Here is a 13,077-nt window from a genome sequence, read left to right on the forward strand (position 1 = left end):
TTGAGATGCGCCGGTAACTTATACGGGGAGACATCGAAGAGATAAAGAGTTTTGATGGAGCGAGTACAGAGCGGAGAGGGGATGTTATAAACAGTGTTAGAGAGGGAGGGAAAGGAAGAGAATAGGATTTTTAGATAGAATGAAATGGCGTAGGTCTTATTGTGAATTGAAGAGGATAGTTAAATTTATGCCTGGGGGACAGGCTAACGCAAAATGCTCCATGAAAATCTTCCTTAGTGGGTAGAATAATTTTAGTAACAGGCTCCCAAAAATATGCTTTTACGATAGACGCACAAAAATTGTCAGCAGGAACATTAAATGTTCCACTTCGCGATTACATGTACACACATACGTCATGGTACCTTTTCGGTTAAAACCGAGGATTAGCGGACTTGGTCAGCGACGGCCGTTCGTACTAACAAAAATGTCATCTCCACGGAGGTAAACACTGGTATCACTGATTTAACAAGCGAGATACCAACCTCGTCACATGTCTGCCGTTGCTCGACTTCGACAGCCTGTGTCGGAGATGTGAGGCTCAAGGTTTAATTAGGTGTCTTTAATAATCGTGGAATTCTGATGGCTCACTGTATGGCGAGGGAAATTTCGTTTCGGTGTCGTGATCATTCGTAGATTACCCAAATATCGCCATAACCACGTTGTTGACTATCCGCGCGAACTTATATGGAGATAAGGGGAACGAATACGGTAGGACTTAGCCAATGTTTGCCTCCCGTCGGAAACAACACCGCTTTTCACTGTACTGTAATAAAAGACTTAAATATATCATCAATGCGACCGCACTTAGTGGAGTCACTGTCTGTACACATCCCTCGATAATCCCAAATGGTCCTTGCAAAATATATTGGAATGGATGCCGAAAGAAAAAGGAATAGCTCATGAGGGATATCATTTTGCAGAGTCCTCGAGGAGCGAAAAACCTTGTGTGTAAACTGAACACACCACTAAGTCTAGAGGAGGTCAGCTACAGCGGAATAATGGCAACAGGTCATATTTTATGCTATTATTTTATTTGATTAAACCGTCGGTTGAGATAAGCATACAATGAGAGTTTAGCGACTGACCCTGGCTTTTCTTCTCACTCCAAATGGAACTTCCATCTTCGATTCATAATGAGGCTCTTTCGCTTTCATTCTTTCTCGGCGTAAATCATATTTTTCCTCTCCGCTTACCCAATATTCTGCCAGCTCACACTGTTTTCAACATCCCTCTCCCACCATTCAAACCATTGTTTCTCCGCCATATCTCCCCGTACAAGTTTCCTCTCCTTGCCCTCGCAAGAATACTTCATCTTATGAAAAACTTAGGGAGGAAGTAGGCCATCTCACTGGACGCTGTACCATATGAACAGACATTTGCATCTCCTGGTAATCACTGACCCGGCTAGATGCAGATGGTGTGAGGAAGAGGAGGAAACAACCTCCCATCTGCTATGTGAGTGCCCAGCCATTGTGACGACTCGTAATAGAAACCTGGTATCACCATTTTTGGAGCCCATGGAGATAAGAGATTTACCTGTAGACCTGTATCCTTTAGTAAGGGTATTGGCCTCTACGGAATCATTGGTGGATAGCGCAATGGACCACTTAGGTCTAAGTGCTCATGACGACTTCCGCTCCATAGTTATTTCATTTAATCAACCAATCTCTCCCCTTTTCATCATATCTAACACTTCATTGCTTCTCTTCCTTTCCCTCCACTTGACCTTCTAAATTCTACTCCACATCTATTTGTTTTCTGTTGTGCAGAAACCACAGCTCCTCCTTTTAATCGAGTGCCTAATAAATTATACTGTTCGCGGTATTGCCCCTCGCTCCAAGGCCCGCTCCAAAATCGAAGTTTTTGCGCGGGAAGGGAGCTTCCGCCACGCGCGCCCATTGGTAAAGCACGTGCGCGTCAGCACGTTGTCGCCGAGAGCAGCAACGCGGGCCGCCGAAATTCGCCGCAATTGGTCGGAATTGGCGGGCCGCCAGCCAGGGCGACACTTGGTCTCGGTGAAGGTCGTCTGGGTGGTGGGTCTCGCTCTCCGAGGAGTTGCACGCGAGGGAGGCGAATATGGAGACGGCGGTGGGCAAAAAAAATGAACGGCGACGCGACGCCACGAGAGACATTTACAACGGAGACTCGTCCCACGGCTGGCAGCATGCGAACGGCAATATTGCTGTCAAGTGAAGGACCGCAGTTCCTTACTGGTCAGCGTCCCTCGCCCTGGGGAATGAAGCGCTTGGTATCGCAGGAGCGTGACGAGTATTTATAAAAGTAGCCAACACCATATTCACCAAAAATGAATGAGATTATCGCAGATGTCTTCTAAATTTACGAAATACCCCGCCAGCCACCTCCATTGGCGCGTGGCGAGGGGTGTTAGTGCTCCCACCGTTTACAAATAAAAGGAGTTGCGCGTAGTGTGTCCAGCGGCGGGGGGGAGGGGGGAGGAGGGGCACGTTCCACTCATAAACCAATTATTTTTGACGGAAAAACATTAACCTATAAAACAAATTTATTCTACCCCACCAATATGTTTTAGCAAAAAATCTTCTCGACGACCCATCAATTGAGTAATTATAAGTGCCAAAATAGCATATAACGTGATTTCTAGAGATAAAAATGTTCATATTTTCCTCCAGAGGGAGTTCCACCTCACTGGTCCCCCGGGTCGTGCCCCCCCCCCCCCCCAACAAATCGTACTGGCTACACCCCTCACTGAGTCCCACAACTTAAAGCCCTTTATAAAAAAGTATTTCATTCCTTTATTATACAGGGGAAAAAGAATTTCTACATCTATCAATTCGGCAAAATATCTCATTTTATCGTTTCTGTAGAACCCTAAAATGTAGTGAGGTTGTACGATGATGATCTTCGTGTCGCTATGAAAGGTGTTTATTCTTTAGAGTCTCTAGCGGCTCCCACAGCAATTCGTTACAAGCTGTGTAACGATTTCTGATCGCTCGAAGTAGTTTTTGATTAATACTTAAGACGCGCCCACACGACGGCTACATATGAAAGTTCATGCCTATTGGGAGAGAGAGGTGCGTGGAGGAAGAGTCTTCCACGTATTGAGACGAGAGTGACTGACAATGGGACGAACGAGAAATATCGTCAAGGACTCCGTCTTGAGTGAATACGCAAACAAATGAGACGCTTTGTGGGGGCCGAGAGTAGGTACTTCAATGCGGACGCACACTTTCGTATGGACTCACGGAACTGAGCGATAAACACGAAAGATAAATAAAAACACCGAAAACACTCCGCGGAACAAATCGTAGCCTCGCTCTTCCATCTTCCATTGTTTTCACATGACATTAGGGAGATGTTACGCGGCATACGGGCGTCGAAAGATTACTGCTCTCGCGTCTGGCGGACGAGATAGCCCTGCTCGGCAGCTAGGCGGTTAAACCGAGCTAATCACTTTGTGTGCCGCGTTCGTCACGGAGTTCTTCGCCTGGAGCACCCACTCGCGGGGCCAACGAATTTTCATTTTTCTAAACCCCTCGCAGAATGATAATATCTCAAATAGAACCCATTCCTAAAGCCCCCATTTTTCAGTTGAGAATTATTTTATTTTTTTCCTAAAATAGGAGATAATTCCACCTGAAAATGCCGATAAGATCCCAAATAAAATCCCGTTTACACAAAAAAGTCAGTTTTGTGAATGAAATTTCAAAAATTCTTATTCTTTATCAAGAGTTAACTTTATTGTGAAAATGAGCGTCCAGACGACAAGGCCACGAGGGGCATTTATAACGGCCCGGACCCCTCCCACGTCTGGGAGCAGACGGGCGGGTGATATTGCTGTCAAGTGAACGACCGCATTTCTTTACTCGGCTTCCCTCGCCGTCAGGAATAAAGCGCTTCGTATCGTTGGAGCAGCAAGAGTGAACTCTCGAAACTCAAATGACTCTATCCATCCCCTAAACCTTTTACATAAGAAGGACTTTAGAAACGAATATGCAATGCGAAAAAAAACATTTATCTACTACGCCACGGTATTGTCTAGATATATTGATAGCTAGATATATTCATTTAAGTTCTACAACATAGTCCCAAAGTATTAAAGTAGTAGTAGTAGTAGTTTCCATAGTAAAATAAAATAATAATAACACAATCGATGTCAAAATTCTCATTCGTCATGAATACATGCACATAATAATGACACAAAATAGAACTCCATACTAATTCATAGTACTTACAATAATATTTGCAGTTCCATACAAGTAAGTAATAAATTAATTTGCCAGAATAAATAAAATCAGCGTATGCAAAACATTTTTGACGTTATATCATATACTGATGTACAATTTCAATTCTATTTATTAAATTACTGTATTGTGGGAGTTAAAAGCAATAGATGGTTATACTACGACTCGTTCTGTCGAATTTTCAAACACAATGATAAGAGATGCATCTCTTCATTCGTCTTTTTTATATTTAAATCAAATAATTGATGTCATATTTTACTTATAAAAAGCGGAACGGCAAAGAGGATGTCAGAAGGAGAATTGCATCAGCAAAGAAGGCATCAATGAATAGGCACCGTCGCTTATACAAGCAGCATCAATGTTGAAGATCCGTTGTTAAAGTGTGAATTATCCAATTCATTAAGGATGCACATGAACTACAAGTTATTTTGTGCAGGAAAATGAAATGGGCAAAGATGTAGCTGAAATGATAATTACGATTTACTTGAAAATGCACAAGTTAAAAGAATTTAAATCTTCATATAGTTTTTCCCGCAAAGAAATCTGGGTTTAAAATGCTAATGTGAGAACCGTTGCGTTAATCTACAACTACATAATACCACGCAAGCCGCCTAAAAGGCGTGTGGCAGGGGGTGTTAGGACACCAGCCGTTCACACATATAAGGGAAGTGCTCTATCGGGGAAAAAACGAATTCCCATATCTATACTTTCGGCAAAACGTCTCTCTTAATTTATCGCTTCTATCTGATCTGGAAATATAGTGTGTCTCTAATATTATGTTCACTGTGTCGATCTTAAAGATATCCATTCTCAATTGTTCAAGCAATCTAAGCCTAGCGCGTAGCCTCCGAGTCTTAATGTGTGCAAGCGATACAGTGAGAGATGGGTTGTGAGGAGAATGTAGTAGGTTAAGTAGTCGAAGCTGATGAGAAGTGACAACGGTCTATTAAACACATGGAGAGCGAGGAGAGAAAAAAAACCTGGCGGGTAATTGGAGGGAATACTAAGTGGATGAAAGCTTAAAACCATTTTAAAGGGAAGAATTTCGGGCAAAAGGGGTGGGGAGATAGGTGAGAAATATTTTATTTGCTCGAGGAGAAGAGAAACAATCCTTTGGAGAAATAAAACGTTGACATTATGCATGCAGCAAACAAATTGGTGATTCTTTTTTATTTATTCAATTTCACCTCCCCGTGTAAAGAGAATTTCAGGCACAATTAAATTCATACTGTCCAGAAAAATGATCACAAAGACGTTTGCCCTGGATTGGGGCAAGCTATCCAGGCGGGACTCGATCCCGCGACCTTTGGATTGGCAGTCGAGGATTACAGTCGAGGATTGCCAACGAGGTAATGAGCTGATTGGAGCTAAGGGTAACAAAATAAACTGAAATACATTTGCACTTACACCGTGAAATTTAAAAATACACATGCTATATAGAAGATCATGCTCTGACAGAAAGTATACAGGTTAGGGGACATCCATTGATATCGCGAGGCGTCAAGGGAGTCAAGGCGATTCTCAACCAATTTCAAGAGGGGGAGAGGAGGGGTCCTGGCTAGTAACACGTAATTATTTCCGCAAGAAAAAGTGAAAAATTACGATTTTAGTAATCTTAAACCTTAACTTCTCTCAAATAAAAATAATTAAACAAATCTCTATTTTAATAAATCCAACGCTATCAAGAATAGTATAACTTATCTACACTGAAAATACGCATTTCTAAGAATGTCACGTGAGATTAGAGGCAGGGGGTCGAGCCAAATCTCACTGAGGGGGCGGGGGGACCCAAAAATCGCCAAATTCACCTCGCGTAATTAATGGACGCCCCCTTATCGACCAAACTCAACTATTTGGGAAAGGAGATTGAATTGTATCCTTTTCATCTTCAGCGTGATTCGCTGGCAGACATTATGAAATGTAACGGTGTCGAAAAATCTAGTTTCAGGAGACATGTGGGTGCCCCTGGGCAGTGGCGCAGCGAGGGGGGGGGGGGGTTTGGGTGATAAACCCCCCCCCCCCAGAGGTCAGAGAAATTTTTAAGTTTAATCCATTTTACTTAACTGGATCAGTATTGCTTATAGAATAGTGTTAGGATTAATCAAATATCCCTCACAAAGCCGTAAAACTCGCAATTTTGAACCATTAATCTTAAAAATTTTCTGGAGAAAGGCCACCGTAACTCCTGCTTACTCTGGCGGGTATGCAGCACCCCCAATCTCCGAAGTGTATTAGTTGTGCCTAAAACCCCCCCTAGCCTTAATTCTTAGCTGCGCCCCTGCCCCTGGGATAATGGTCTCCACAGCGAATGTATTGCGGGCGGGATGATATTCATGAGGGGGGGGGGGGTGGTGAAGCCCCCGATGTTACCCCTCCCCATTGTCTACGAACCTGGCAGATGACCTTCGATTCCGCTCGACAAGGTTTGAAGGGGTTACGAAGTACTCATTCGCGATCTAATAGCGCTAACTCTTTTTAAGTGGCGCGCCATTACCATGGACTTCCATGCGATGCACACACGTGCTGATCTGCCGATTTGGCCACGTGGAGGCGCTCGTGGCAGGAGCATGGGAATTGGCGGGAAGCGGGAGAAAGAGGCGTATATACCACATCCTCTCGTAACAGCAAACGGGCCCTTGACCTTGAGTAGAGATTAGGAGTCTTAATGGGCCAAGGGCTTTAACGAAGAAGAGCACCCGACGTGGCCCAATCAACTCAGACGACAGAGTTGGCTGAAAACAACTCCCAGGAAGTTACCTACTATGCAGTTGCAATCGCTCTACTTGACCTTATCATCTTCCTTGAATTCCTATCATAAGCCTTAGACAGCGGCTATTAGATAGGGTTCCAGAGCAATGATTTGGATTCAACCCTCCGTTAGAGTCAAATTGACGCCAGACTGCGTTCTATTCTCTTTTTACTTCAACTTCCCATTGATAGCACTGTCATTATGTGTTTCTCATTGTTTTATGACATTGAAATAGTCACAGTTACGTTATTATCTTTCATACACTGCCATATTAAAATTAAAAAAAAAAAAATTATTTCTGGCATCTGTTATACGCCACGCGACTACTTGTGTCACACGCGTCTACATGCGAAGTATTCGCACGATGATTATTTGCGAGCATATTTTGTATGTTTATATAGTAACTTACAATTTAATATTTAAAATAGTAAATACTCTGCATAGTGCCCATCATTATTAACGTTTTCTGAGAATATGTATAAAGCATTATTACGAAATTTATTTCCCCACTACTTGCAGTCGACTGATCTGACCTGATGAAGTGCATTTTGCCTGAAATCTTATAAGCCTTCGTCTGCGGCAGCTCAGTAGCTGCCAGCAAACGCAATGATTTGAAATTAATACGAGAGCAAAACAGAGTTACGACTATAGGGTTGCATTATAATCCATTCTTGTTAGAAATTTCACTAGTTGTATTTTTTCAGATAGATCTTCAGATCCTTAAAGTGACTGGCCCTCATTTCGGGAGGGGGGAAGGTCCTTTCATTAGCACATGAGCATTAGCACAACTCTACTCTAAACATTGGTTTAGCCACGAACACCTACATACTCAGCGACCTCATGACTCTTATCGATTTTTAAATGGCACCTTTGATCGAAAATGGTTTTCCTCTCAGGGAATTAGAGGGATTACGCATTATTCCATCTTATCAAAAAAGATACTTAAAAGCTTATTTTTATCTTCTCCATTTATTTTTTCTCGCCTCTCATCATTTGTTTGATATTTTCGTCACTTATCACGTGCGTGATCCCTCTGATGATGGATATAATAAATAAAAATATTCGTATTGTCCACTTTTTAATCGCAAAAATGGCCTTTATGTTGCCAGGCCTCTTTAGGTCAGTCAGGAAACTTGAAGAATACTCGTCGAATTCGGTTCTTGTGCGATTTCGACCAATCTGGCTTGCCTTTATCTGTCCATTACGAGTATACAGGCTTATTTATAGTGCTTAAAAAATTCAAGATTATATCAGGTGAGTCAAAATCAATGAAAATTCAGGCTAAAGAATTTGAAACAAGGATACTCCATGCAATTTTCTAATTTAATTTATTGAAATAAAAGGTAGTTGTGCTTTTACAATATGATTTAATGAGTACTACACGTTCCGGCTCACATTGGCAATAACTGAAGCATTTTAGTACATGAGAACATCACATTTATACCTTTGAGGAAGAAGTGGGGGAGGATTTGACAAGTTTGACGAAAGGGTGGGAAACAGACTTGCAGTGTCGAGGCAGAGACAAAACATACAACTAAAGAGGTACGGGAAAACCCAGAAGAGGTATGTGATGTCGCAACCTTTTTTTTCTTCTCAGACAATAATAATCACTTATAATCTTTAGAGCTTTATTTCATCCTCTCCATCCCAAATGGCTCTCTCTCTCTCTCTAACAATCCCCTGTTTACTCCCCATCACCATAGCGCCCTCTCAACTCCAAAACACCGATGTAAACACAAATACGCATACAAATAAAAATACAATTCAAACATCAATACATAATCAATCACGTCAAACATCATGGACGTTACAGGTGGAAGGAAGGAATACGCATCAAATTACTGTGGAAAAGTAAACCTTTCATTTCAATACGTCGAACTTTCACTATATCACGCCTGAATCGGTTGAACTTTTTAAACTTATGCTGAAAAATATGTACGCCGAAGAATCACTGCATGCCGAGAGCATTTCCCACCGCACGATTCATCAAATTAAATCAGATCAGTAGGGTGCTTTAATTCCCTTCATTTTCCTCATCGTAGGAAGGGGCAGCCCTTATACACATGCGACCCCCTTTCCTCGTCTCCTTGAGCTGTTTTAACGATTGACACACACTTTCATTTTAGCCGATTGATTAATTATGGTAACGAAGCAACTGCGTGTGTAATTAGGGTGGAAAAGTGTGCCTCTCGCCCTAAGATAACACCAAGAAGTATGAAAGTAAATAAATAATATACGCTTAAATTCAAATCCCACCCATCTCTCTTGCGCGTCAAAATAGCGTGCTCAGAACTTCTGACGATGCATCGTTTATGGTTGGGAGGGGACAAGATCAATGCACGATTAGGTTTGATTATAAGTGCTCATTATAATTTTAAAATGATATTTTTAAAAACAAAAATATTTCTACTTTTTGTCGATAAAAATTTATTCTGTGCATAGAGGTAGTCAATAAACATAAAAGTAATAATTAACTGTTGCAGAATAGGTTCCAAGGTGTTTTTATGAAACGATAATATAATTATCTTGCATGTAATTCAATGCTAATGTATATAATAAAATCATTGCTGCTGATCACAGACAAATGTATTTATGTTAAAAAATACTTCAAATTCTCTGTTAGCTAAAACACAAGTCCTTAAACTTATTTACATTATAGCTTTGCTTTTATTATTCCTTTCAAACCATCGGTTATTAACTAATTTATCCAGCACCAATGATAGCATTCATGTGATTGTAATACTAACTGACTCATTCTATATTTTTATTTATGTATGAACTATCTTTGATGATTTAGTCAGTGACCGCAAATGGAGACACTGTCCGCAGGGGCATATATATTCCAGAAAAAATCATTGTGTAAATGATAATTGTATTTATTTAAGATGAAATATAAATCATCATAATAAAATAATGATTATTATTAATATGGAAACACCAAAATATTTCACGCTTCAATGCATATGGATATCCATGTGAGGAATCAAGAGCAATCTATATAAGAAATATTTTCGGCATTGCCCTGAAGAAATTAGGATTCGTAAAGCGTATTGTGGGAAGATTTTCGGATGAGAAAGTAAAAGAAAGGTTCTATTTCACTCTCGTCCGACCGAACCTTCAATATGCAGTGAGCGTATGGAATCTGCTGCAGATAGACTCAATCCGCGAACTGAACAAAATACAAAGGAAGGCTGCGCGATTCGTCGAAAACTGCTAGGGGCGTACACGTACAGACAGAATTACGCAGATATTAAGCGAATTAGGCTGGGAGCCGCTTGAGACTCGGAGGCTGCGCGCATTACTTGAGCAATTGAGAAAGGATATCTTTAAGGGCGACATGGAGAACATAATAGTCAGTTAGAGACCCACTATATTTCCAGGTCCGATAGAAGTGATAAATTAAGAGAGATGTTTTGTCGAACGGATAGATATGGGATTTCGTTCTTCCCCCGAACCATAAAGGACTTTAAAAAATGCCAGACGTAATTTCCTTAGAGAACTTCCTTTTTATGTGTAAACGGCTAGTGCCCTGACTCTCCCTGCCATCCGCCTTTTAGGTGGCTTGCGGGGTATAATGTAGATGGATCATTCAAGGTACAATGGAGCGTCACCGAAATCGATTTCCTTCGCTCTCCATTGAACTAACTAATCCTGCATCCTCTTTCTGCCTCTCTTACGATGCATCACCCTGCTTTATCAACACATTTTTCACACCTGGAGGAAAAATATGCAAAAAATTTTATTTACACTCAGAATTTCAAATGAATGATTACACCCTTAGTATTTTTCATGACTAAAGTTTAGCTTATAGATAACAAAACAAAATGCATATTAATACCCATAAGAATTCCTTTATTACACATCAAAGGTCAATGCACGCATATTTACGGCAAGATTAAAGACAAATAGAAAAAGTTTACTTTTCTCGATGTTTCCAAACTAACCGGTCATGTATAGAAGTTTTCGTTTCAATTTAAAGTCCATGTGTGCGTATATGTATATGGACAAACACGGAAAAATTGGCGGCAAAGTGTACCAGTTCGGATGTGTTCCCATTGGCCGCTTTGAATTGTATTTTTTACCTACATGTCCAGGGATCATTTAACCAGTTTCGTCCCAACATAGCCTAGTTGTGGATACGCCCTTCCCTGCTGAGCAGATGAGCAGAGCTCTTGATGGAATACTCCTCACTATTTTGTTTTCAAATCGTTACAAATGTACTGCTTTCGCTCTCCTAATCCGTCCCCTATTTAATTTTGAAGCCAGTAGAAATTATCCCACGTATGGAACACAAATGTCAACATGGAAGTCTACTGTCGGTAGAAGCAAAAAAATTAGGACATTAAAAAGATGAATGTACGGTTAGGTTAAATAATTATTAAATCATTTCATAATTATATTTGCTTGTTATAATTTTAAAATGACATTTGTAAAAACAAAAATATTTCCCGCGTAGAGTTTATCCTTTTTATTCCGGTAGAAAATGGATCACATTAGATTTTGGCTCGTAACCGCCGAGTGAAGCCATATGGCCGCGGGTCATTTTGAGGAAACTGTGTGATGAATACATCAGCAAAGTATTTAAAAGGATAACTGAAGACGACAGAAGGAGCCAAACCCCAAAATGTCTTCAAAATCGCGAGCTGAAACTTTTCTGGGCGGAAATGGATAAAGCAATTACTTTTAATGAGCAATAAATTGTGTGATTTATTAATTACTTTTGTCTTGAGGCTATCAAGGGGTCGCATGTGCCTAAGTGCGACCTATCGCACGATGTCTTCCTTCCTCACGTATTACTCGATTACACTATCAACTTGGAAACTGTAAATGAAACGGAGAAAACTGCTGACTAAAAGAACCAAATGATTCTTATAACTAAATGTAAAAAATATTGTTGATTAAATTAACAAAATGATGTTTACAAATACTATCAATAATGAAGGCAGTGATTCTTCCGGGTTTCCTTCCGCGTTTATCCATGTTTCTGAACAATATTTCGCCAACGTTGGCCTCCTCAGCTAATGCTATTAATATTTTTCATGACTACATAGCAATGTGTAAAACATCAATGATACATTTTAACCCTCTTATAGTAATTTAATGAAATGTTCAAATGGCATGCTTGTACAAAATTTTGTTTCGGCATTAGTTTATAAATAGTCTTGTTGACTTTCCTGTAGCACTTAATCTTTTCTTGTTTTGTTTCTATTACTAAAACAAATTGCCCGTTAAATACTGGAATATTTGCCTAATATGAACGCTATTCTCTTGTAAATTTAAAGAATGCGCCTTCTTTGTTACTTATCAAAGTCCATGTGTACATATTTACGGTCTGATTCGTATTATTGGAGGCAAGTGTACTATCAAAAAAACCTGATGTGTCAAAATGAACCCGAATACACCTAACACATCGAGGGGCGAAATTCGATAAAAATGTTTACTTTCTCTCGTTCCAGAGTCGACTTCGTGGCCAAGGCGTTCATCCACTTGGTGCGTGAGGGACACAACGGAGTCATTGTGGTCCAGGAAGGCGGAGAGCCCTTCTACGAAGTGAACATACCGCACTACTCCGAGCTCAAGTCGAAGTAACTTCTGGACATTATCACTGCGCCGTCCATATACTGTTAAAATTGTAAAAAAAACAAGCGCGCAAAGAACTGTGTTTTCGTCCATCTTCTATATTAAGACTAACCCCAATTAGAATACCTATCCTTTCAGGCTGAAGTAATATTATTCCAAAGGACATCATTCGTTTAAAGTAGTGTCAGTGTTGTTTATGCTCAAATGTTACATTCAAACATTATGAAAAAAATGTGTATTAAAGGCTTTACAGCAACCGCATTATTCATTTTTCACAACTGCAAGCACTTGAAAGACAGCATTTGTATATATTATGGTTGAATATCGTAAGGAGGTGATTATGTTTTTACTATTTTATTCCAGAAAAAGATTATGAATGTTAAAGTAACCACGACAGGGGAGATATTGAAGAAAAAAACACGGCAGTCTTGGGACTGCCATTGGAACTGAAAAATTTTTATTTTAAAAATTTTGGACGTTGATTGATGTTAAAAAATGTACAAAAAGCCTATGCTACTAACTGGATTA

At 40.2% G+C, this 13,077-nt stretch overlaps 1 protein-coding gene across 1 annotated transcript in view; it reads left to right on the plus strand.

The window, feature by feature from the left end:
* LOC124163307 (15-hydroxyprostaglandin dehydrogenase [NAD(+)]-like) overlaps positions 1–12,805 on the plus strand; it is a 35,065-nt gene extending 22,260 nt beyond the window's left edge. Inside the window, exon 6 of the mRNA XM_046540121.1 lies at positions 12,426–12,805. Coding sequence (XP_046396077.1) covers positions 12,426–12,558 — 133 coding nt within the window. The 3' untranslated portion in view covers positions 12,559–12,805. The remainder of the gene's footprint in view (positions 1–12,425) is intronic.
* The last annotated feature ends 272 nt before the right edge of the window (positions 12,806–13,077 follow it).

Source organism: Ischnura elegans, chromosome 8 (assembly GCF_921293095.1).
Source record: "Ischnura elegans chromosome 8, ioIscEleg1.1, whole genome shotgun sequence".
Classification (NCBI taxonomy): domain Eukaryota; kingdom Metazoa; phylum Arthropoda; class Insecta; order Odonata; family Coenagrionidae; genus Ischnura; species Ischnura elegans.